Source organism: Vipera ursinii (genome assembly GCF_947247035.1).
Source record: "Vipera ursinii genome assembly, chromosome: 1".
In the NCBI taxonomy this organism is placed as follows: Eukaryota; Metazoa; Chordata; class Lepidosauria; order Squamata; family Viperidae; genus Vipera; species Vipera ursinii.
This window is the reverse complement of record NC_139512.1, coordinates 40,616,399-40,643,946: the sequence shown is the minus strand read 5'-3', so window position 1 is coordinate 40,643,946 and position 27,548 is coordinate 40,616,399. Positions and strand designations below refer to the sequence as shown.

The 27,548-nt window shown below is 40.0% G+C and overlaps 2 protein-coding genes and 1 long non-coding RNA gene across 4 annotated transcripts in view; 2 read left to right on the top strand and 1 right to left on the bottom strand.

Annotated features, from left to right (window-relative positions):
• Positions 1-1,311, bottom strand: part of ASB2 (ankyrin repeat and SOCS box containing 2) — a 36,232-nt gene extending 34,921 nt beyond the window's left edge. For both annotated transcript variants that reach the window (XM_083379469.1, XM_083379468.1), the window contains exon 1: positions 1,180-1,311. The gene's annotated coding sequence lies outside the window, so the exon portion shown is untranslated. The remainder of the gene's footprint in view (positions 1-1,179) is intronic.
• The window catches only part of LOC310650755, an 852,012-nt gene that overhangs the window by 157,619 nt on the left and 666,845 nt on the right, over positions 1-27,548 (top strand). The gene's annotated exons all lie outside the window — the stretch shown is intronic.
• Positions 1,282-27,548, top strand: part of CCDC197 (coiled-coil domain containing 197) — a 44,873-nt gene continuing 18,606 nt past the window's right edge. Inside the window, exons 1-2 of the mRNA XM_083379473.1 lie at positions 1,282-1,375; positions 26,502-26,678. Coding sequence (XP_083235599.1) covers positions 26,538-26,678 — 141 coding nt within the window. The 5' untranslated portion in view covers positions 1,282-1,375; positions 26,502-26,537. The remainder of the gene's footprint in view (positions 1,376-26,501; positions 26,679-27,548) is intronic.

The following is a 27,548-nucleotide window of genomic DNA, read 5'->3' as shown; positions in this document are numbered from 1 at the left end:
GGATGGCCCCTGACCTCCGTACCTTCCGTCGCGACTTAAAAACTTTCCTGTTCCAGCAGTCCGGCCTGGCATGATAGCGTTAATTGGGGTCCCAGTTTGTTTTCATTAGTGTTTCTTATTATTTTATTGTTCAATCTGTATACATTCCTTCCTCTGTACACCGCCCCGAGTCCCTCGGGAGAAGGGCAGTTTATAAAAACTAATAAATAAATAAATAAATAAATAGTAAAATTGACCCTCAATTCTATTTTCCTATCTTTTTTTACATTCTCCCTGAGCCAATTTATTGTTGTTGCTCGTATAGCTTTGCTTTATACATGGCACAAAGCCATGCACTACTTATACTCTAATTTATAATTGACTGGGTTTTCATAATACCGGTATATAAAAACACAGCAGAGGTTTGTAAACCACAATGTTTGGGATTACATATACTAAACCAAACTGAATAAACCAAATTTGATTTAGTGTACTATATGAACCAGGCTAGTATGTAAGGTGTTGTTTATTGTCCAAGACTACTCACTGCATGAGCCATAATTTTCCAAGCATTTGATTTCCAAACACAGACATTAATTTGCAGATTTCTCAATCCAATGTCTTCAGATGAACTGAATAACTTGTAGATCAAGAACTGCCAAATATATTTACAAGCTGGGTCAGCACAAGTAGGGCAGTTCCTGATGATGAAACATTTCTGAGTAAATAAACCCCATCCATCCTCAGCTGCCTAAACAGCTGTTTATGAAGTTAAGTTGGCACATCACTTGGTGCAACAGGTTTTTTGATCTATTATACCGTTTATCACTACATCCATTCATCTATACCATTGATGTAAAGAGCTAAAACTATCTGAATAAAATAAATTGTAACTTAAAATGACTTTTCCTCTTGTCTGAGAAATGGATTTAGTAACTGGAAGATGTTCATATTCCCCATAATATATTACAGAAGTAGCTCCTAGAGAAATGCATATAGTTATGTACATTATAGAAAGTAATCTAAATTCAAAATAATATATATTTTAGAAGTATGACATTTGTCCTGCTATTGCATGTGTAAATTCTTTCTCCTAACTAAATCATTACACTCCAGCATTTGACGAGAAGAAAAAATATGCATATTGCATGCAATATTAATCCTGGACCTAAATAATAATCTTAAACCATGCATGATTACCTTGTAATTTGTAGAAAACTGTTTACTGCAGAATTGTTTTTTCATGGACTATTAAATCAGAATATTCCCTTTTGGAAGCATTGCTCTCCTGTCTCTCTGTGTTGATAAAATGCAGAGCAGCTTTGAACTTTCTCCTGCTTTGAAGTCTGGAGTTTATTTCTGGATCACCCCATGATCAACATTTACAAGCCAAAATGTAAGTTGTTCTGCATATCAAATTTCCTGTCTGAAGTTTGAAACAAAATGACTCGTTACTTCTCTTTAGACTTCTTTCTGTAGCATTATAATTTGTGGAACTTCACTTTCACTAAATCCTACAAAGCCAGCCTTTTCATTATGTCATTATTTATTTGCTGTCCTGGACAAGTAGGCCATATATGGCCATGCTGCTGATGGTAAAAGGAGGAAAAATTGCCTGTGATTCTCATCTATTTCATTTATATCCCTGGCTTTCTCTAAGATTGTTTCCTGGTATTTTTAAGACTCTAAATTCCATCAATGAGAGCAAAAAGGTCATAGATAATGGGAGGACTAAAAATAGGCTGAAAGGTTTTAAAGAATGGAAAAAAATGCTGTCTCAGCTCACAGTTCACTAGATAAGATGTAGGGCAGATCCCTATATCTGAATGAACAAACTAAATTCTATAACAACAACAGGTGTTACACACCATTTTTCATCGTAAGAGCAAAGTACCTAGAAAATTAGCAATTTTGCATTTGAACTCTTCAAATTTTTAAAAAAATATTTAAGTGTTTGCATTTTAGATAAGACTTTTAATCTAATTGGATATAAAAATTGGATAGTGTTGAAGATTTTGTTCACATGTTGGGCTAAGCAAGATTTATTAGTTATCCACAATTAGTTAAGGCACAAGCATGATCTTTAATTCACAATGTCCCAAGCCAAAAATAAACAAAATACAGTTTAGTTTGACGTGTAAACCGACCTTTTTTTTAAAAAAAAGCACAGACTTAAAATGAAAATAGGAAGAGATTGTAGGTAAAAGCTGTTATCTTCTAACCCAGACATGTCAAACACAAGGCCCGGGGGCCGGATGCGGCCCGCGAAGTGGTTTCATGTGGCCCGCGAAGCTATCCTGGAAACAGTAAGGGAATGGCCCCCACTGCCTTGGCCCTGGCCCAGAGACCCTCCTTCTGCCAGAGACCCTCAGATCTGTCCCACTCCTGCCCAGGCCCCCATAGGCACCCTTGATGCGAACGATGTAGAGCTGGCCACGCCCACCCAGTAGGCCATACGCACTCTAGCCACGCCCACCCAGGAGGCCACACCCACCCTGGCCATACCCACCCGGCCCCCTTGAGGGCAACCACAATGCTGATGCGGCCCTCAATGAAATTGAGTTTGACACCCCTGTTCTAACCTGTTGTGTATGTAAATAGTTAGCAATAAGCCATAGAAGATATTGCAAACACTGTGCAGCTTTGCAAGGTTTAAAGCGGGAAAATAAGGTGCAATCATTGGACGCCACAACCAAGGAGCGGGAAAACAGACAGTTTGTATTGGTTACAGTTCAAACGCTTTCTCTATAAAAGGGTTGCAACATTTGACATTTGACAGTTGACCTTGTGTATTCAATAAACTCGTTCAGTGTTAACCACTCTGAGTCCTCGTCAATTCGAACCAAACAACTGGCGACGAAGGTGGGATCGACAGAAGACCAGAGATTAGGAAGAATTGTCGTGAAGGCGGCAAAGTCTGAGCGAGTCACAGTCAACCGAGCGGCCGCGGCAGAATAGGAAAAAAATTCTCCGAATGGCGCAAATCGGGTCATTGAAGGAATTTGACCCTAACTTCCCCGAAGATTGGGAAGAATATATTGGTCAGGTCGAAGGATTCCTGTTAGTGAACGGAATCACCGACGACCGAAAAAAAGCGGCGGCACTTTTGACAATTTGCGGCACACCGGTCTACAGAGTCGCTGTCGGGCTGTGCCAGCCACAACCAGTCTCCAGCGTGCCCTATGCCGACCTCCTTGCAAAACTAAAGGTGCACTTTACTCCCCGAAGGTCCGAACTTTTTTGGCGGCGCATCTTCGAGAAGAGAAATCAGAGACCGGGGGAATCCATACAGAAATTCGTCGCTGCCGTTAGGGAAGCCGCAGTTCGTTGCAAATACGATAATTTAGAAATTAGGATTCGGGACAGAGTTGTGCTAGGCTTACGCGATGAACAATTACAAAACAGAATAATCGCCAAACCTACTGGCGATTTACAGGAAGTGCTCGACGAACTCCTAACGTATGAGTCTACCGGGTATCGCGACCCCCCCCGCAGTAGCATGGCGACAGCACCTGAAATTAACCAAGAGGGCTATGTGGACTGCGGGGAGGTGGATCAGCAGTGGGAGGAAGAGATCGCCGAAGTCTCCAGGCGATTTGGGAAGATGGCACCCAGACAACTTAGAAGCGAAGGGCCCGAACCCGGCCGCCGGCAACAACCCGCAACACCGCAGAGACCACCGACCGGGGCACAACGACCGTGGCGGGACACCGCAACCAGACCGCGCGACAACGACACCCAGAACCGATGCGGCAGCTGTGGCGGCAACCATCCCCGCGCTTCCTGCCGATTCCGCACCGCCAAGTGCAGGGCTTGTGGCAAGACCGGCCACATCCAGGCCATCTGCAGAAACCGCGTCCGGGACTCCCGTCTGAATGAAGTCGATGTGTGGCCAGAGGGTAAGGTAACCCCCAATGCTAGTGGCAAGGAGACCCCTAGATCCCGGGCGAAATTTTCAAACCCAGGGGAGGTGGCCCGAGTCAATCGGAAAAGGCAGGGAAGGGGGCACAATTTTCCGGACGGAAAATTAAAAATCACAGTCCTTCTGCAAGGGGTTCCTTGCAGAATGGAAATCGACTCTGGGGCTTCAGTGTCGATAATTTCCACTGAAACCCTGAAAAAAATTGAACAACTAAGTGGAAAAAGAATTCCACTTAGCCCAACAAATATTCAATTAACGGACTTCCAAAAAAGTCCAATAATCGTAAAGGGAAAGACCAGCCTTAGAGTTAATTTTAAGGGATTTAAGGGGGTCTTAGATGTGGTAGTTACGGAGGGGAATAGGACTAGCTTAATAGGGCTTAATTGGTTTCCTGCCCTGGGAATTTGGATAGGGGGAATAAATTCTGTGATTAAAAATAAGACCCTCGAATCCGTCTGCAAAGAATTTGCAGACGTATTCGATGGATCTCTAGGCAAGTACAAAGGGCCCCCCATTAATTTTAACCTAGACCCCTCAGTAAATCCAATCAGGCTAAAGGCCCGGAGGGTACCTTTTGCCTTAAAAGAAAAAATCGAGGCCGAGCTCGACCGGCTTGTAGGCCTCGGAGTTTTAGAACCCGTTGAGGGCGGTTTATGGGAGACGCCGATCGTCACACCCCTCAAACCCAATGGGGATGTGAGGATCTGCGCCGACTATAAAGCGACCCTCAACATTGGAATGAAAAAGCATGCTTACCCGGTCCCGACGGTGAAGCAGGTCCTCGCCACGATCCAGGACGCCGCCATCTTCGCCAAGCTCGACTTGGCGCATGCGTACTTACAGTTGACTGTTTCCAAAGAGGCTGCAGAGGCGCAAACAATTGTTACCCACAAGGGGGCGTTCCGAGTCCACAGACTGCAATTTGGGATTGCAGCTGCTCCAGGCATCTTCCAAGAAGTGATGGAGAGGACCTTAAAGGGCATACCTGGAGTATGCCCTTACTTTGATGATGTCCTAATAGCTGGAAAAGATGAAGGAATGTTAGTAGAGCGGCTGGAACAGGTACTGGGTAGATTTAGAAAGGCTGGATTAAAATTAAAAAAGGAAAAATGTAGCATAGGGGTTAAATCCACTGATTTTTTGGGGTTCAGGATTGACAAAAGCGGGGTCCACCCTACCCCTGAAAAAATTAAAGCAATAAAAGGGGCTCCTGAACCAAGGAACAAGGCTGAGCTACAGGCCTTCCTAGGCTTGGTAAATTTTTATCACACTTTTGTGCCACATAAGGCTGCCATTGCAGAACCACTGCACAGGCTTTTAGATAAGAAGACCCCTTGGCATTGGCAAGACAAGCACAAAGTGAGTTTCCAGACCTTAAAAGATATCCTTTCCAGTAGCTCAACTGTAACCCACTTTATAGAAAATAGACCAATCTTCCTGGCGTGCGATGCTTCGCCTTATGGCGTCGGGGCAGTAATCAGCCATTTAGACACCCAGGGAATGCAAAGACCCATTGCTTACTACTCCCGCACACTAACCAAGGCAGAGCGGAACTAAGCTCAAATTGACCGGGAAGCTTTAGCCATAGTGGCAGGAGTTAAAAAGTTCCACGACTACCTGTATGGCAGGAACTTTACAATCCTGACAGACCACAAACCCCTGCTGGGACTGTTTACCACAGATAAACAGACTCCCCAAATTATGTCTCCCAGGATGCTGAGATGGTCCATTTTCCTCTCAGCATATTCATTTTCCCTCCAATACCGACCAGGTAAAGACATGGGTCATGCAGACGCTCTTAGCAGATTGCCCCTTAGCACAACAGAGGAGGACCCTGCCCCAGTGGGACAAGTAATGTCCCTACAAGATATTCCTGATCTGCCCCTAACTGCTAAAGACATAGCGGAGGCAACCAATAAGGACCCCATCTTAAGGAGAGTAATGGCCTGGGTCATGAGCGGTTGGCCCAACGCCAACCCAGACGTAAAATACAGTCCATTTTTCCGAAGGAAGGATGAACTATCAGTTCATATGGGTTGCTTACTTTGGGGAACTCGTGTAGTAATCCCAGGAATCCACAAATCAGCTATTCTATTTGAATTGCATGAAGGACACCCTGGAATAGTAAGGATGAAGGCCTTAGCTAGGAGTCACTTGTGGTGGCCAGGATTGGACCAAGACATTGAGGAATGCGTTGCCAATTGCCATCTGTGCCAACGTTCCAGGCCTGAACAACAACACATCCGCACACATAAATGGGAGTTAGCTAGGAATCCTTGGTCCAGGATTCATATTGACTTCGCTGGACCTTTCCAGGGGTTAACGTTCCTTGTAGTGGTCGACAGCTACTCTAGATGGCTAGAAGTAGTACCGGTCAGTTCAGTAACGGCAGGCAGAACAATACAGGCATTAAGGGGCCTCTTTGCCACTCATGGGTTGCCGGATTTAATAGTGTCTGATAACGGGCCACAATTCACATCTATTGAATTTCAGGATTTCCTCAAGGCCAACTCGATTAAGCATAAGACTTCTGCACCCTTCCACCCCTCCACCAACGGATTGGCTGAAAGGAACGTGAGGACCACGAAGGACGCGCTTAAAAGAATTATTCGAGGTGACTGGCATCAGAGACTAGCTGAGTTCTTGTTGGCCCAACACACAACCCCTTGTTCGGCTACAGGGAAAAGTCCAGCTGAAATGAGGTGGGGAAGAAAAATCTTGACCAAGTTGGACAGACTACACCCCGACCGACTCCAACCAAACATTGAATTTGACATTCCTAACAGAACATTTGAAGTGGGGGACTTGATTTGGGCCAGGAACTACGCCCAAGGGGATAAGTGGATTCCTGGGGTGGTAACTGAAATCTTAGGTCCCTTATCATACATCATTGAGGGGGAAGGGAATAGGGTCTGTAAAAGACACATAGACCAGCTGAGGAAAAGATCTAGTGGGTGTGTGCCAGCTGAGGGGGACCAAAGCTCAGTTAGGGCAAACAGTACAGATAACATTAGGCCTGAAAGTGGTGTAGTGGTGGGGCAAGATGACATATTTCCAGATGCCCATCAACAACAATTCAGTCCAATTGATTGGGAAATACCCCTGCGAAGTAGGCCAGTGACAACTGAATCCCAAACACAACCTAATACACAAGGCAGTACATCTGAAGCCAGTAACCCTGAGCCCAGGTCCAGTAGTAACCAGCATAGTAACCAGCAGCCAAGCAGTCAACCAGGAAAAGGGGCCCCTAGCAGCCAAAGTAACAGATACCCTTCTAGAATACATAGGCCACCAAAATACCTAAAGGACTTTGTAAAGAAATGACACCAACTGGGGGGTAAGGGGTGTTGTGTATGTAAATAGTTAGCAATAAGCCATAGAAGATATTGCAAACACTGTGCAGCTTTGCAAGGTTTAAAGCGGGAAAATAAGGTGCAATCATTGGACGCCACAACCAAGGAGCGGGAAAACAGACAGTTTGTATTGGTTACAGTTCAAACGCTTTCTCTATAAAAGGGTTGCAACATTTGACATTTGACAGTTGACCTTGTGTATTCAATAAACTCGTTCAGTGTTAACCACTCTGAGTCCTCGTCAATTCGAACCAAACATAACCAATTCCCAGGGACTCAGTTGTAACAATCCTCTATAACAGAGGTCTTCAAACTTGCCCCTTTTATGACTTGTGGGCTTCAACTCCCAGAATTCCTCAGCCAGGCACACTGGCTGAGGAATTCTAGGAGTTGAAGTCCACAAGTCATAAAAGGGCCAAGTTTGAAGACTCCTGCTCTATAGGATTATTTTAATGAAAAGAGGGTTTTACTTTAATAAATAAAATAAACCTTTAGAGGGATAATCATGTTATTTTGATGTAACAAAACTGACACCACTGTATTCCAGCTTAAAAATTATTACTACTAGTATTCTGGGTGTTTCAGAACAAGCAACAAAAAAAAATACAAAAAAATTAATAGAAAAAGAAATAAAAAAGATGGCAAGTGCCATGATGAAATGAGATAGATAACCTTTAATGGCACACATTAAAAATTAAAATTTAGTTGCTTGCTCTCAAGGTGTACACATACATAACACTCATTTAAATTTACTATATACAACATAGGTTACACCTACACTCTTACATATAAATAACATATACATATTAATCACTGGGCCCTGGGAGAGATGTTATATGTAATATGTTTTTTACCTGGTGCCACAAGATTTTGACACTGTTTGTTCAGAATAAGCCTGATCAAATGATGTGGCTTTCATTTAAATAGACAGCTTCTCTGCCTCAAATTTTATAGTTTTATTCATTTATAATATAAAATGCAAAAATGCAAAACCAAATAGTAGGAAAAATAAGGGAGGGAAAGGGGAAAGGAGAAGTGTAGAAAAGAAGGGAGAAGAGGGGGAAAAAAGGTGTTGACCTACAAATCCCTTGAGTGCAATAGAATAAAACAGTAACATCAAACCTCAAATTTTCACTTTAACATAATAGTATAAACTAGCCATTTCTATAACAACAAAACTATCTCATCACTAAGAATTTTCTGTATTGCAGTATAAATCCTACTCTAATATTTCTTTGCTTTGCTTTTTCTCTGTCTCAATAATCCACATTTATTCCTATTTTCTTAAAATTCAGCTTGATAAAAAAAAACCTCTACAAAGTTATTCTGTTTTGTTAACAGAATTCAGTAACATTTGGAGTACATTAATGATGGAAACATAGGCTTTATTAATATTATTCTTTGAATTAACGTTCTTTCTTGTTTGTTTTCTGAAAACCTTGTGCAATGCAATGTCTTAGATATGATATTTCATACTGTTAACTAGAACAAAATGTAGGCCATCTTTCTGAATTCAAGGCATGCATCTATCAAGGAATGCATCTGTTTGTGCTAGTCTTTGAAATCCGCTGACTGCACAGACATCATTGGTTGTAGGGAACTCAGAGGCATTATTTTCCTCAGATATATCAAATCCAGCTGACCATCAGTGGTGAAACTTCAGGCTATGGAAAGTATTTATTTGTGCTAAAGCACGACCTTCCAAAAATGATAAAGGACATTCTTAAGATTGTACTAGATCACTAAGCATTAGAAAAATCTGCCCTTGGTTCCTGCCCCTCAAGGCTGCACAACAGACAACTGTCTGAGGTAAGCCAAAAGCAAAGCAGAACTGAAAACAAAAGCCAAAGCAGGAAGTAGCACTCAGAAACAAGCCAAAAGTTTATATGGATGAGAAAAAGGACGCAGAAACACAAACCCTCTTATACACTTTTCTGTCCATGAGTGGTCAGTGGCCAGTTTGAATAGTCATTAAGAAATTTTACTGAGAAGATGAATCCCTTCACACCATGAAGGTAGTACATATGCTTATACCTATTCCCACTCCCACACCAAGAATTAGGAGGGCATTCCATTGATTTCTATGACCAAGCAGTTTATCATTGTCCATTTTATAATTGCAGAGTGGGGGTGATTTTCCTCTTGAGCTCAAAAATTTCATCCCTTGATCTCTGCTGCTTGAGTTTCCAACTTGACTAGATAGATGCAAGTCTAGGAAAATATTAAATATGATTTTCTTTTCCAGCACTAGGGTAGCTTTTGTTTTTTAAATAATCAAGCAGTTCTTTCACCATTACTGAAAACCTTGAGGCTTTAGCAATAAGCAAAGTTATGGAATTAGTTAATCAATTATAACTTAATTATTAATCAGCTAAAATGCACCAATCAGTTGATAAATTTGCCTTTAAAGTAAATGTGGTTGTACTTTTATTGAAAACCTCAAAGTGTTAATCTATTTATATCTATTTACAATAAATCCCATTAGGTTTGACACTCACTCTCATATAAGTAATTATAGGACTGCATGCTTATTTCAGAACATGAAGTTTAACATTATTTCACACACACACACACACACACACACACACACACACATATATATGTGTGTGTGTGTGTGTGTGTCAAATGTTAACTATTTATATATATATATATGGATTGTTACTTTTGTATATATATAATACACACATGTATTAAAATGTGATTCTAATTTATAGTGTGTAGAAATAGATTTTCTTATTAATTTAGTGAGATATGTTAAGATTAAAAAATAAACTTTAATCTTAAAAAAAATTAAAATCTGAAAAATACAAACTAAAAAAGAAAAGAATAAAAAAATCTATTGTGTGGTTTATACTTATCAATAGTCACTGACTTATTAATGAATTCAATTACAGTATGATAAGATACCCTTAAATGTCTGCCATACTAACTCATATTGTTGTGTTCTTTTATTAGCAGAAAATACTGTCTTTTTCAAAACAGATAAGTCACACATATCCAACAACAATTCCTTGACACCTGGAATAATATAACACTTCCAATTTCTCTGGCTAATTACTTTAGCCAACACCCAGGTTCAGTACAACAATAATATCTGATAAACAGATTCAAAAGCTTGTGTAGAAATAGCTTTGCTTTTCATATGGTGGAATTGAATGCATGCCACAAAACAACTCAGAGTTTTACCTAAACAGATTAAAAATGCCAAATAAAAATGATTAGTCTTTATTAGCATTGTGGAGCCTGCAAGAGAAATTCCTCTACCACCGTGTCCATTTAATGTTTGTAATTTAATATTTAATCTTGCAGTGTCTGTAAAAGTTTATTAGATGTCACCTGCAGAACTAAATCCTTAAACTCTTGTCTTCTTGCTTCTCTAAATTGGGAGGTAGACAATTAGGGCCTCCTTTATGACCTGTGGACTTCAATTCCCAGAATTCCTGAGCCAGCCATGCACAGAGGCCATAGTTGCACACCCCTGCTCTAAATAGAGCTGTGATGACATCAGCAAAGGACCCTCCAAGAGAAAGGAATGGCCAAGAAGAAGACAGGCTTGCAAAAATAATAATCAGAAAACAGAGGGGAACTGAAAGCAGCAAATTATGTGAGAAGTGCAGTTTTCAGGAAATGTTTCTGCTTCTGGCATGAGAAAGCTAGGGTTGCTTTTTAAAACTAAAATTAACCTTTTCAACTCTGTACTGAATAAGTTGAGCAATTACATCCAATAAGATCTGAGATATATATAAATATATGTGATCTCATCCTGCAATTTTAGATGGCTTACAATAAACAAAAATCATACACAAAATATCCTGATAAACACATACACACATACAAACAAACATATATGCACCCCAAATTAGTCACTGTAATTTCTACAGTAATTTCTTCACCTGTTATGCCTCTTTTCAAAGGACCATTGGAAAAACATAACTGGTTTGCAACAGCAGGAAAGGGACCATCCCATAAGGTTCAGACAGTTGTGCTCTGGTTTTAGAGAAAGCTTAGCTTTAACTGTATGGAAAATACAGAGGTTTGAGGACCTAATGAAGAATTAATGTGCATAATTAGGGTTCAGTTTTAAAAAGAAGTGTGACAAGTGGGCTTAGAATTGGTCCTAATCTCTCTTAACCAGACAGCCAGTCACCCAGAATGATACAGACACTTTCTTCTATGCTCTTATAGCAAAGACATACAGTTGTTATATTATAACATGCTCTCATATATGGAATTTTATTGTACTGTATTGTGATTACTGCAGCTGAACACACTCACCCCAATTTATAGGATGTAAATAGACCTTCCTCCAGCATCTCCTCCTCCTTCTCCTCTTCCTTCTTTTCTTTCTCCTTCTATATCTGTCTGATGTCACACAGCCTAATGGGTATTATGTTGTCTAACCCTATTTGAACATATTTCAAGAATACCAATATGGGAAAACTAGGATACAGAAACAGTATAGTTAACTGAGCCTCTCAGTGCCTTTTTAGCTGTCTGCTGTCTTAGGCTGAGAAGTCAAACCTTAGAAGAACTCACTGTTATTACAATCTTAAATTCACTTTGTGTAAATATCAAGAGAAGGTCATGCACACAGCTTCAAAATGGAAGTAAATTTAAAGTGGAACATAGAGTTATAAATAGAACTGGATTTTAAGCTAAAATAAAAGGGAGTGTATACAAATATACAGTCCCTTAGTGAATAAACATGGCTGTCTACCTGGTCTTTGCTTAGCAAATATCATTTGTTTTCAGATGTAGTTTTAATTAAAGCTTTGTTGCTGAATTTTAAGAAATATTTGGAAAGCTTATCTAGTTAGCAGTAGTCAAAGCAGAGCAAGGAAAGCAACAAACATAATTATATGACAAATATACTGTTACTAAAAGTGTGTGATTGAAGTTCTAATTAAAAAAGTATTACTGTACCAAACTAAGATTCAGTCCTGATATGATTCTGACTTGTAAAAATAGTCAGTATCTTAACACTGTGCACACTTGACCTAAATGAAGAGAAATGGTCAAAGGATATTTATTACAAACTGACCATTTTTTCATTCATAAAGTTTAAGGATTAGTGCAGAGAAAACAGAGATCCAAAACAACTGCAGGGATCATCATCATCATCATCATCATCATCATCATCATCATCATCATCATCGATTTATATCTCACATCAGTCACTGTTATGTATCACAGGGCAAGATTTCAGGAGATACAGTCATGGCCGAAATTGTTGGCACCCTAGAAATTTTTCCAGAAAATCAAGTATTTCTCATAGAAAAGTATTGCAGGAACACATGTTTTGCTATACACAGGTTTATTCCCTTTGTGTGTATTGGAACACAACAAAAAAGGTAGGAAAAAAAGCAAATTGGACATAATGTCAAACAAAACTCCAAAAATGGGCCGGACAAAATTATTGGCACCCTTAACTTAATATTTGGTTGCACACCCTTTGGAAGAAATAACTGAAATCAGTCGCTTCCTATAATCATCAATAAGCTTCTTACACCTCTCACCTGGAATTTTGGACAACTTTTCCTTTGCAAACTGCTCCAGGTCTCTCTTATTGGAAGGGTGCCTTTTCCCAACAGCAATTTTAAGATCTCTCCACAGGTGTTCAATGGGATTCAGATCTGGACTCATTGCTGGCCACTTCAGAACTCTCCAGTGCTTTCTTGCCATCCATTTCTGGGTGCTTTTTGACGTACGTTTAGGGTCATTGTCCTGCTGGAAGACCCAAGATCTCGGACGCAAACCCAGCTTTCTGACACTGGGCTCTACAGTGCGACCCAAAATCCTTTGGTAATCCTCAGATTTCATGATGCCTTGAACACATTCAAGGCACCCAGTGCCAGAGGCAGCAAAACAACCCCAAAACATCATTGAACCTCCACCACATTTCACTGTAGGTACTGTGTTCTTTTCTTTGTAGGCCTCATTTCGTTTTCGGTAAACAGTAGAATGATGTGCTTTACCCAAAAGCTCTATCTTGGACTCATCTGTCCACAAGACGTTTTCCCAGAAGGATTTTGGCTTACTCAAGTACACTTTGGCAAACTGTAATCTTGCTTTTTTATGTCTCTGTGTCAGCAGTGGGGTCCTCCTGGGTCTCCTGCCATAGCATTTCATTTCATTTAAATGTTGACGGATAGTTCACGCTGACACTGATGCTCCCTGAGCCTGCAGGACAGCTTGCATTCCTTTGGACCTTGTTTGGGGCTGCTTTTCCACCAGCCAGACTATCCTGCATTGCAACCTTTCATCAATTTTTCTCTTCTGTCCACGACCAGGGAGATTCGCTACAGTGCCATGGGTTGCAAACTTCTTGATAATGTTGCGCACTGTGGACAAAGGCAAATCTAGATCTCTGGAGATGGACTTGTAACCTTGAGATTGTTGATATTTGTCCACAATTTTGGTTCTCAAAATCCTCAGACAGTTCTCTTCCCCTCTTTCTGTTGTCCATGCTTCGTGTGGCACACACAGACACACAATGCAAAGACTAAGTGAACTTCTGTCCTTTTTATCTGCTTTCAGGTGTGATTTTTATATTGCCCACACCTTTTACTTGCCCCAGGTGAGTTTAAAGGAGCATCACATGCTTGAAACAATCTTATTTATCCACAATTTTGAAAGGGTGCCAATAATTTTGTCCAGCCCATTTTTGGAGTTTTGTTTGACATTATGTCCAATTTGGTTTTTTTTCCTCCCTTTTTTGTTGTGTTCCAATACACACAAAGGGAATAAACCTGTGTATAGCAAAACATGTGTTCCTGCAATACTTTTCTATGAGAAATACTTGATTTTCTGGAAAAATTTCTGGGGTGCCAACAATTTCGGCCATGACTGTAGTTTATTAAAAAAACATAAAAGATAAATCTGATAAAAATGTCATAAGAAAACAATTTCAGATTAAAACAAATAAAGGGGCCTAGTAACAAAAATAAGAGTTGGTTTGGAAAAACCAAATAAAGTAAGATTTTGGGTCCATTTCTGAGGATTTAAGAAAAAGGATGATAAGAAATGTTTAAAAGAAGGAATTCCACAAGTGTGGGGCCTCCAATAAAATGGCCCTGCGTAGTGCTCGCCAGCCTGATTGCTTACCAATCTGACAGCATCAACCTAATGCACACTAACCTGATCCTCCATATGTCATGTTTTTGAGGAAGTAAATTGTTGTGTACTGAGTTCTTTGGAGGCATTAAGCGAGAGGTTGCAAACAGGAACATTGCTTTATTGAGGCAAACAGGAACAGAACTGAATCAGAGGCTTCTGCGCAGCTAGTTATACGGTTGGCCACTAGGTGGCAGCCAATAGGTTTAAAGGAACCCGTTCCTGCCCCAAATCATCCAGTGATCTTCTTGGAGACCGTTACACAGACACACCAATTGAGCAACCTTAAGCAGCATTCAAACAGACATGTGAAACAGTTCAAGTAAAATCCCAATACATTACATAAATCTTTATGTGAAGTAAGTCTGGTCCAACTCTGGTTTGAAGGAAAATAATTGTAAGAGAATATATTGGATCATACTAGATAAGGGCTAATTGTGGTTGCTAAAATCTATATTGACTCAATGGTACATAATCAGTTTGTGGGACGGGGAGCTTATCTATCGCCAATGGCTGATTTAAATTCTTTAAAATAATATAGCACTACATAATTGTAAATGTCTCCACATGACTAAGTCTAGTCCTTAAACTAGCTAACTGCCTGTACAATTTTAAACCCAGGCCTAAAACTAACCCAAATATGTTTAAAAACATTTCAAATAAACAAAACAGAATGGAAATCTTTTAGTGGCCAAAGCCTTAAAAAGAGATGGTAGGTATTTGATTTTCTTATGTTTTGGTATACAGGTAGTTCTCAACTTATGACCACAATTGAGCCCAAATTTTATGTTGCTAAGTGAGACATTTGTTAAATGAGTTTTTCCCCATTTTATGCCACAGTTGTTAAGTGAATTATTGCAGTTGTTAAGTTAGTAACACAGTTGTTAAGTGAATCTGGCTTCCCCATTGACTTTGCTTGTCAGAAGGTCACAAAAACTAATCACATGACCCGGGACACTGCAGCCGTGATAAATATGAATCTGTTGCCAAGCATCTCAATTTTGATCACATGATCATGGAGATGTTAGAATGGTCGTAAGTGTGAAAAATGGTCATGCACCCTTTTTTCAATGCCATTGTAACTTTGAATGGTCACAAAATAAACTGTTGTAAGTTGAGAACTACCAGTTTTAATATTTAAAGTATTATACCTTTTATACCTTTCAATATAAGAAAGAGACTGCATCTTGTTCTTAGTAGTTTTCTAAAAATATTGGACACTGCAATTTCTAAGCCACAAAACAGAGGTTCTGCAGGCTGGATCACCACATATGCCTGCAGACCATGCATCAGCCAGTACAGAAAAAATATCTGTAACTTTTTCTCCTGTTTTCTATGACTCTTGCTGTGCCATAGGGTGTTCGGGATGCCTCACTGGAAAAGGATCAAAGAAACTCATCTTCACCCTTTAGATCAGACATGTCAAACTCGCAACGTCACGTGACGTCGCATGATGGATCGGAACTTTTTTCCATTGCCGGCAATGGGATGGGCATGGTTTCTCCGTGATGCTCCGGCCCGCGGGTCGGCAGTTTGACACCCCTGCTTTAGATTGTCTTTTATCTTGGTCTGCAACAACCCAGCATTTAGTGTGGACATCTGCAGATATAAACTGCAGTCCACAGTGGCTTTCTCCAGGTTTGAGAATTCTGATTCCCAAGGTTTAAGTATATGGGCTTTTCCCATAGCTACTCATACTTAACATTTTGGCCTTGGGGACGAGCTTAGAAGTCAGGCAGTTTTGGGAGTCAAAAAGACTCATAGCTTTTCCATGGGTATTATTATTAATCACTTTCCTCTTTGCTTCTTTTCCATTCCAAAATACGACTTTCTAACACTGCATTTCATAAACATTTTTATAAGCAATCTTAATTGCCTCAATCACTTGCTATTAAAATCATTTTAAAGGAATTAGATTTTCATATCACCATCTTGTTTTGAAAAACTGACATTTATTTGTTTGCCCTATATCTACACCGTGAAGTTAAAATTAGCACAAGTGTCTGGACGAAATGTCAGATGACGCTAAAAAATATCTGTTGCACAACATATCATCAAATGTGTAGCATTTAAATCAGTTAAAAATAACACCACACTTAACAAACATGGCAGGCTCCTGGATTATATCTAATGATGTGATAAACAAACTATACACAGCAATAACAGAAATCATCTTAAGCTGGAAAGTTGGATCAGAAAAATCAATAGCAAAGATATTAGAAACAGAAATATAGAAAACTGATGGCAAAAAAAATCATAGTGGTCCATCAAGTCTGCCCTTTGAGTAATTTGGGGTTTTTTGGGGGGTGGGTTCTTTTAATTTATTTATTATTTTTAAATTATTATTTTTTATTTTAATTTTGTTGGATGATGGACATATGTTTATATTAATAAGACAAATTCTCATCTGGCTGATGTTTTTTAAAACATTCTAGAAACAATTTGTATAATTTAAAGCAATTTTAATTGAAAAGAAAAAAAATCCCTTTGAAATAATATTAACAGAAGGAAAATAATAACCACATTGAAATGAGTAGGAGAGACGGTAAATTGAAGCTTTGAATCAGAAGCTGATTAAAAGGCGTTATCAATTCTATACATTTAAATAGCTTCCAAACAGCAAAGCACATCCAGAATTTAGAATGAAGTTCTAAAATCATCAATACAATAAAATATTATTAGATTAGAATAGAGCTGGAAGGGACCTTGGAGGTCTTCTAGTCTGGCCCCCTGCTCGAGCAGGAGAACCTATACCATTTCAGATGACTGTCTAGTCTCTTCTTAAAAACCTCCATTGATGGAGCGCCCACGATTTCTGAAGGCAAACTGATCCACTGGTTAATTGTCCTCACTGTTTCTCCTTAATTCTGGGTTGCTTTTCTCTTTTCTCTTTTCAACCATGGTTTCTTGTCTTGCCCTCTGGTGCTTTGGAGAATAGTTTGACGCCCTCTTCTTTGTGGCAGGCCCTCAAATACTGGAACGCTGCTATCATGTCACCCCTGTTTCTTCTTTTCTTTAGAACTTGCAATCTATTTCTGCTGATGCAGTAATAGGAAAACAATTCTCAAACTAAATACTGTATATCCAGGTTCCTTCACCTTCAAAAGTTAAGTGGCCCTTGCTCTGGGATAAGGCTTTCATAGAGGAAGCATCTATGGTGATTTGATAAATAGAATCTGTCACATAAGGAATCCTAAATCAGAGTGCCTTCTCTGAACTGGATTCTTGTGGGATCTGAAAGGGTGAAGAGTCCAATGCTTTCCAATTGTCAAGAAGTTGGAGAAGAAATTGAGTGGAAGGCTATATTAGTGTAAAACAGCTTTTCTACCCAAGGATAACTTACAACATTTAGAATGACTGATTTTAATACTTAAGCTTAAGCATATTAGGCTAGGAACTGAAGAATAAACCGGACATTAATTTACTTGGAACAAAGCAGATAGTGATCTATGAAAATGAATTTAAAGCAAGTTTATTTTAAGCCAGTTTGATTTAGCAAATGCTCACTGAAACATGTCTGAGCATCTTCTTTTTCAAAAGGGAAAATATGTTCAAGGAAAGGGAAAATAATATACCGGTAGTATAGATTGCCCATCACTAATTTTGAGGAGAATTCTAAGAGTTGGAGTCCATCAATCTTAAAGTTGCTGAAGTTGACAAACATAGCTGTAAGAGTTTAAAAAAAATGGCTGATTCCAAACAATTATGCCAGGAAATAAGCTTTGGGTACAAAACTTCTTTCAAAAGACCAATGAGCAGAGAACCTGTAGAACAGTGAAGAGTGTCTGAAATGATTTGTTCCAAATCATTCTGCAAATAAGCCAAATAAACCAAATGTTTCACGGTCATTATATTTCACAGTCAAGACTTTATACCCCTAATATCCCTTTAGGCAAATATTATTTTAACACTGTTGGCTAGATGAAGTACTTTACAAATGCTGTAGGAAATGTGACGGAGTCTCCAGGGTGGAGTGGATGATATTCTATAACCTTTGGCTGCTGCTCTCTGTGCTTCATCTCCTGAAGAAGTTTCTTCATTCTGTTTAATGATAGGGATTGACCTGGGAATCAGGGCCACAATTTCTCGAGTTATTTCCCAAGTTACTTTAAGACAACACTTTAAAACCATGTGTTTTGCCAAGTGCTGCATGTGCAGATTGAAAATGATCTCTAATTTTTTATTTTTATTTTATTTATTAAATTTGTTTGCCACACATCTTGCCACAAGGGGACTGGATATGGTCCTTTGAAATACTAGTGTCAATCTGGAACCTTCCAGAAACAACACATACACTTTAATTATTAGGCTGTGATATTGTAGGAGATGACCAAGCTGAGCCCAAGGGAGGGGTCATGAATGCCTTCACACTCACAAGAGATCTAAGTCCAGCTCACCTTGAATTCCTTATTTACTGCCAAATTGCTTTGACCATTAGTAGTTCAAATTCTTGTAGGGATCTTAAGATTACAATAAATCTTCTTAGTTATTTGAACTGCCTGGATCTCCTGATTTCCCTGGTGCTTGACAGATATTTTCCCTAATTCTGCCTAAAGATTAAACATAAATTGGCCTGGAAAAAAAGATCTTTTGGATGATCTCTTGAGTGGTCACATAGATGGCTGTTATAACAACTGCTTAAATTGTGTCTAGATTTTTTTTCAGAGAACAGAGAATATATTGTCTGTTCAAGACTTCGTCCGGAAAATATATTGGCGTTGTTAGGTGAACATGGAAACCACTGAATGCATGTAGGATTATCAGATCTGGGCTGCTAAAATCCTAATGACCACTAGATGGCAGCAGATGATGGGTGTGAAAAACTATTGAGTGGTTGCTGTGGTTTTTCCAAGCCAAATCTGGTTCTGCTAAGCCCAGGTCCCAGAATATACATCACTACTAAACTTTATTCATAAATTTTGTAACATGAGTTTGTTCTTCGTGCTTACAAGTCTCTACCTTTATTTTAAAGGAAAAACTATTCTAATGATAACAAGGGATAATGTTCACACGTAGGTTCTGCAAATAGAAAGGAACTTGAGAAGAAAGGGTGAGTTAGGGGGTTTTGGGGGAGGGGGTTGCACCTAACTAGGGAAATACCGGTATAAATTATTTATTTATGCGATTTACTTGCAGCCTCAGTGCAAGCAGACTTTAGTCATTTATGGTGCATCCTTTAGAGAATGCTGAACGCCAGAAGAAAAAATAAGGTGGAAAACCTATGTCAGTGAATTACCTTGTTATCATTCTCACAAATATTGATGGGTGGTAGCTTGTACAGCAAGATTATATACTTTCCTAGAGGACAATTCTGTTGACTGATATCTTTAAAGTGGCATTCTAATGTAGAATCATTTGCCAAAGACACTTGTCTGATACTAATTTTAGCACTAGCTAAAGACTTTTATAAAGTCATCAAGGCATTTAAATCACCACTGATTTATGCATATAGAATTTGGTTCTGAGTCCATAAGTTATACTTTATTTTCACAACGGAGCCTTTGTCAAGTAAGCTTTCTGATGCTAAATGTTAATGGTTTTGATTTTTAAAGTTATTGCTGCATCTTGACTTTTAATGTTGTATTTCATTTCTTGTACTGTAAGCTGTCCAGTAAATGTGTTGATGAATGGCATATAATTAGCAGGAATAATAGCATAGCTATGACAACTAAATGGAATTTTTTTCCATGTATTAACATGTTGGAATGTTGAACACCAACATCAAAGAATAGTCTGATCCCTCTGAGTCAAGTTGTGAATTTCCAGGGACATACGGTTGACCACTGTGGAAACCAGAATGCTTTATTGGGTACAACTAAATTTAACATAAACCCAATGATTGTCTGAGAAAATACAGTATGGATGTATGAATGTTTGTATGATGGGTCACAATAGACCTGTGTGTGTCTCTTTGTGTGTGTGTGTGTGTGTGTATTTGTATGATGGGTCGTTAAAGATGCTTCCCATGCAATAGATTTGTTTGTGTGTGTGTGTGTAAAAGGTAAAGGTAAAGGTTCCCCCGCACATGCATGCTAGTCGTTTCCGACTCTAGGGGCCGGTGCTCATCTCTGTTTCAAAGCCGAAGAGCCAGCGCTTGTCCGAGGACGTCTCCGTGGTCATGTGGCCGGCCTGACTAGATGCCAAAGGTGCACGGAACGCTGTTACCTTCCCACCGTAGTGGTCCCTATTTTTCTACTTGCATTTTTACGTGCTTTCGAACTGCTAGGTTGGCAGAAGCTGGGACGAGTAACAGGAGCTCACTCTGTTACGTGGCACTCGGGATTCGACCTGCCAAACTGCCGACCTTCTGATCAACAAGCTCAGCGTCCTAACCCTCTGAGCCACTGCGTCCCATCATGTGTGTGTGTATACATATACAAATATATTAACAAAACTAATAGAATAAATTACATATACATTTAATTAAGTAACAGCCTTAATACTGTGTGATAAAATAGAATAATACCCACCTCTACCGGCCCTTATTCTGCATTTCTTCCTACTGTATTGATCACCTACTAATAACAATGGACGGGTGGTGGGACTTTAGTTCTTTTAGTTCCTGCTATCTCAGGAAATATAAAGACGCAGCTCAGTTCTTTGCTTGCATTCTTGCAGCCCCATGCTATCAGTAATGCAGTTATTCAAAAAGGAATAATATAACTACTTTGCTTAAAAGTGATTGAGTTTAAACAAGGAGAGTCTGGTGAATTGATTTTCCCTGTAGTTAAGGTGGCTTAAGAATGAAGCAAAGAGATGTCATGGAGATGGAGGTGCCATTGTGATGCTTCATGCTATTTCTACACACTGCTGGAGTATGTCATGATCCTTGTTGTCAGTGTCCCAAACCTACTTCAGAGGTTTCGATCTTGAGATGCTAAAAAATGTGGTAATGATGCTTCCCCCCTCCCCCTCAAAAAACAGTGTAAGATATTACTTGTAAAGTTTAGATAACTTAGATAGTTAGCCAACTGGATGACAATTATAGAAACTGAATATGACATATGGAGAGCACTAACCTAGGGAAGTTTGATTTAAATCCTCTATGGTCTATTAATTATATTCTTTTTCAAAACTATTTTCTTGTAAAGCACACCAAACAAAGATTGGATCTTAGAACAAAGGAAGTTTTGAATAGCAAAGCCATTCATTATCCTCACTATGCCAGTAGCCAGAGTTCTTCAGTGCAAGGCCAGTGAAGTAGCTAGGAAGCCCTGCATATTCAGTTGCAAAGTTGAGAAGACAACAGCAGTGCTTAAAAAGGCAGCAAATATTGTCAGCTAGAAATGTTGCTGCCACTAAAATTAGCAAATGGAAGACTCTTCATATTCTGTCTCTTAGGCAGAGCTGTCAGGCACAAAGTGAAGACTTTGGTGATATGGTTTCTAGACCAAGCAACATTGTCCAAATCTCTCCCATTACATAAAATGTTAATCTAGGCATTTTCTGGATGTATGGATTTTACTTTCCCAAATCCTTAGCACTAACTATTCTGGCTAGGGAATCCTGAAAATCAAAGTCCATACTTCGGGAAGGCATCCAGGTTGGGGAAGGGTGACCTAGGGCTATAGCATGGAAGTCATAGAGCTGTCAGGTGATACACCTTAGAAAGAAAATCAAATGGCTCACTCAGGAGATGGATAGGAGATGACATGCCTGGGTTGCATAACCATACTTGGATTCCATTTCTAGGTCATACAAGGAAGACAGAATGTTGAGAGCTGCCTTTACATAGAGATAACTGCTTCTAGAAGTTAATAAGAGCTGTGACAATAATTATATCTTTACATTTTACAGGAAATGTCACTCATGTTCCCATCCCAGTTTGTTGCAATTTTTCAAATTCCATATATCTTCAATAGTATTCCCAGGTTAAATACACAGCAGGGCTTTTGTACTTGTCAATCCTTCAGGATAGTCTAGACATGAAGCACAAATTATGAGTACTAACAGTACCTTTATTGTAAGGTACAGGAACAATCTTGCAAGTCTCCTTTAATTTTCATGTTCCAGACAACTAGAAAGGGTCCCACCTGAAATGCTTCCCCTGTCTCTTTTTTGCCCTATGGGCTCATATAGTTCCTGCAGGACGGTTGTCTAATCTGTAGTTCTTCCTCTTATCTTCTAAGATCATTCCCATGTACCATTACAGTACCTCTATTTCTTTTTAGGAATGTGAGAGTAGAGGTTTGGTAGAAACTTTATGATGCTAGTTTACTCAGGTGGTGCTCATTTAATGTCCCTTCTATCACTGAATGAGTGGGGTAGTTCTCAGGTCACATGACCTTCCCTTTCAACTTCCCACAAGCCATGTCAATAGGAGAGCTATCAGGAAGTCAGAAGTCATGGTCACGTGTGGTCCTTGCTTAATGATGGCAACCAGGACTTCTGGAACTACTGTCACTAAGTGGTGTAGATTATATTTATGACCACATTGTTTAATGACAGAATTTATCATCACAATTAGTGTTGTTAAATAAGGACTATCTGTCCTCCTGACGTCTATTTGTGAGTGAAATGGATCGGATAATTCCAATAGATTGGTTCCACCTTGACATTTTGTTTTATTTCTTTGGAGAAACATGTGTCTTGTGAGATGATACATGTTAGCTAGGAAAATTGTCCATAGTCCACAGTTCCTGATAAAATTTGCTTGGATCCATCTTTTTCAAAGACAAAAAATTCCAGAGGCAAATAGCAACCTAGGTTCGGTTTCTTTGGTAATGTTATTATGTATTTACAGTGATACAGTATATAATAACAAAGAATAATAACAACAACAACAACAAAGAATGAACAAATGCAAATTATATATGAAGGGCAAAATACAAGGACAAATAGATGAATTTGTATACTTTGATAGACTGCTTACTAAAGACAGAAAGCGGACAGATAAATTTCCAGCTATGGAAATGTTGATAGAGACTGGGTAATACATGGTCTGTTCTGGGAATGTTATTTTTTTTAAAAAAAAAGCAAAAATGAGTTGGAAGGGACTTTAGAAGTCTTCTATCTAGTCTAACCCGCTGCTCGAGCAAGAGACTCTAGACCATTTTAAACAAATTGCTGTTCAATCTCTTCTTAAAAGCCTCCAGTTGAAAATTTCTTGTTACAATTATAGTGTGACTTTCCCCATTTCTCCCTTCCATTTCAGTACAATAAGCACTTCAGCACTGCATGGTCATTAGCAGGGCTTTTTTTCTCATAGAATGCTCAGAACGGAGTTCCGGCACCTTTTTTGGATGGAACCTTGTAGGGTAGGCAAGGCGGGTTGTATGACATGTGTGAGTTCCGGCACCTTTTTCTTTTACAAAAAAAGCACTAGTCATTATTTATTTAGTTAGTTAGTTAGTTAGTTTTCTATACCGCCCTATTCCCGAAGGACTCAGGGCGGTTTACAGGGCAGTATTTAAAAGACAATATAAAATTAAGATAAAAATAGAATTAAAAAGAATTAAATTAATAATAGCCCAACAATAAAACAATGTTAAAACTTAAAACTAAAAACCCCCTCAGTCCAGGCCAGATAGATCGAAAAGCCAGGTTTTCAGGTCCCGGCGAAACAAGCACAGGTCGGGGGCAGTCCGGAGTTCCACAGGTAAATCATTCCAAAGGGCAGGCGTGCCCAGAGAATGCCCTCCCTCTGGGGATCACCCGCCAGCATTCCCTGACCGGCGGCACCCTAAGGAGGGCCTCCCTATGGGAGCGCACAGGACAATGGGAAATTGATGCCAGCAGCAGGTGTTCCCTTAGAAATAGTCCGGACCCAAGCCATTTAGGGCTTTATAGGTCATCACCAGCACCTTGAATCTCACCCGGAGGACAACTGGAAGCCAATGCAGCTCGCGGAGAAGAGGTGTTACACGGGAGTATTGGGAGACTCCCATCACAACTCGCGTGGCCGCATTCTGCACCAGCTGAAGCCTCCGAGTGGTCCTCAAGGGCAACCCCATGTAGAGAGCGTTGCAGTAGTCTAACCGGGAGGTCACAAGCGCATGAGTGACTGTGCATAGGGCATCTCAGTACAGATAGGGCCGCAACTGGCGCACCAGGCGAACCTGGGCAAAAGCCCCCCTGGTCACAGCTCCTATATGATCTTCCAAACTGAGCCGTGAATCCAGGAGAATGCCCAAGTTGTGAGCCCTATCAACGGGGGGGTAACACATCATCCCCCATAGTTAACAATGGACAAAACTGGTTCTCCCAAGATGCCGGTATGCACAGCCACTCAGTCTTGGCGGGACTGAGTCGAAGCCTGGTTCTCCCCATCCAAACCCGGACCGCCTCCACGGGACATCACTGGGTTGGTTCAGGGTGGAAAGAAAAAGCTGGGTATCATCAGCATACTGATGACACCCCACCCCGAAACCACGAATGAGCTCACCCAGCGGCTTCATATAGATGTTGAACAAGAGGGGAGAGAGAACCGACCCCTGAGGAACTCCACAAACGAGAGGCCTCGGGGTGGATCTCTGCCCTCCTGTCAACACCAACTGCGAGCAGCCCAGGAGGTAGGAGGAGAACCACTGTAAAACAGTGCCCCCCACTCCCAACCCCCTGAGACGCCGCAGTAGGATACCATGGTCGATGGTATCAAAAGCCGCTGAGAGATCTAACAAGACTAAGACAGAAATCATTCACCAGCGCGACCAATGCCGTCTCTGTGCTGTACCCGGGCCTGAAGCCCAATTGGTATGGGTCTAGATAATATATTTTCTGCTTTATTGTTTCCCATTCTAAAAGAAGTACATTCCTTATAAAGATATTTTGAAGGTATTTTACTTTTCTCGTACCATAGAAAGGCATGCCAATCAATTTGTAGGTCATGCCCCTCTAGGTACAATAGTCTTTTATTTCTCAGTATAATCCATTCTTTAAGCCATGGTAAAATGGCTGCTTGATAATATAGTCTCCAGTCCTGGAGTCCAAATCCTCCACTATTTTTAGCTTCTTGTAACATTTTCACTTTAATTTATGCTTTCTTCCCTTGCCAGATAAATCTCAATATTGTTGCATTTAGATCATCAAAGAAAACCGTTCCCAGTTTTACAGGGATTGTTTGAAATAGGAAGAGTACTTTTGATAAAATATTCATTTTAACTGTAGCTATTCTTCCTAACAGCAACAGTTGAAGATACTATACAGAACACTCCAAGTATGAAGCCAACTTTTGTGCATAGTAACTCTTCAGTGAATTAGAGAGATTCCTTTTGGATACATATGCTCCCCATGCAGTAGAGCAGGGGTGTCAAACTGGTGGCCCATGGGCCAAATGCATCATATGCAGGCCACACCCACTCCAGCTACACAAAGGCAAAAAATGTCACAATACATCATGACACATCATGTGAGGCGATTGAGTTTGACACCCGTGCAGTAGAGAAAGTTTTCTCCCAGCGTATGTTTCATTTCTTCAGCCTCAAAGCCTTACAATGCCTCCATATCCTTAACATCCTTCCTTGCTGTCAGCCACCTGAACTATTTCTTGGGATGCATTCAGCTGTTATTAACATCACAATTTTCTGTATCATTCTTTTGTTTACAGACAACAAGCCATTTTCTTAGAGAGTTTGATAAATGTATTATGTCCTTATTAGCTTGAGAATAGTGTCTTTATTGCATTAAATATTTTTAGCTCATCCTAGCCATCATTATGTAGGAACGCAGTGGCTCAGTGGGTTAGGATGCTAAGCTTGTTGATCAGAAGGTCGGCAGTTTGGCGGGTCGAATCCTGAGTGCTGCATAACAGAGTGAGCGCCTGTTACTCGTCCCAGCTTCTGCCAACCTAGCAGTTCAAAAGCATGTAAAAATGCAAGTAGAAAAATAGGGACCACTACGGTGGGAAGGTAACAGCGATCCGTGCGCCTTTGGCGTCTAGTCATGCCGGCCACATGACTACGGAGACGTCCTCGGACAAGTGCTGGCTCTTCGGCTTTGAAACAGAGATGAGCACCGGCCCCTAGAGTCGGAAATGACTAGCACGCATGTTTGGGGGAACCTTTACCTTTTACTAGCCATCATTATAAGTGCTTGTGGCAATTACTAATTTCTGGACTAAAGCTTGCTTTTCTCCACCTTTGCTGTTTGGTATGTCCCTATAGCAATATACTGTAAAAGTATAATTCATTTTCTAGGCTTCCAGCGAGGTTCTACATCCTAGTAGGAAAACCATGCAACAGTTCCGTCTCCTGAAGAAAAAGGCTAAAAATGACATTATTACTGCTGAGCTGATTGCTAAGAAGCAAGACATCAAAATGAGAATGGAAAGGGTGGCCCAGTGCAAAGAGGAACTTCAACAAAAAGATCAGAATGCAAGTATTATTTTTCATCTGTGAGAAAAGCCTTCAGACCCTGAGCTTAGTCTATCATCTCTTTTACACAAATGTAAAACACAAAGGCATGCAAATGAGTATTCCTTTTCTTGTCCAACTCTGTGGAGGAGTCTCAAAACACCTACTTCTACTTTTAAGCTGGGATATGAAAATGAAACAACTTTAGTGGATGCCCTACATTGGAAAATTTGGTGGATGCTAGTTTCTTGTCTTTTTATACAGTTACACAATGCCTTTCTCCTGACTAGAGTCTTCCTATCTCCTCTTTTTTTCTGTTGTTTTTCTTATGAATATTGATCTTGGGCATTAATACCTGTTTTCCCATACATTTAAAAAATATTTTTATTTTTATATTCTGTGAGATTGATATTCCTATGGAAAATCTTTCTAAAAAGAGTGAAACAAAAATGACAGTAATAGAACATAATCTGCAGAAACCTGTTTCTTCCCCCTCAGAACTGTTTACATGGTAATTTGGGGAGAGATTGAGTGACCAAAGATCAACTTTTAGAAAATTTGAACCTCAACCACCAAAGTGAAGCTGTTGACTCACAAGTAGCTGCTGCTGGTCAGAATGGTGAAGATATTCAGGAAATAGATGGAGTGTATGAGACAGTGTTCTGCCAACCTAGCAGTTCAAAAGCACGTAAAAATGCAAGTAGAAAAATAGGGACCACTACGGTGGGAAGGTAACAGCGTTCCGTGCGCCTTTGGTGTCTAGTCATGTCGGCCACATGACCACGGAGACGTCCTCGGACAAACGCTGGCTCTTCGGCTTTGAAACGGAGATGAGCACCGGCCCCTAGAGTTGGAAACGACTAGCACGCATGTGCGGGGGAACCTTTACCT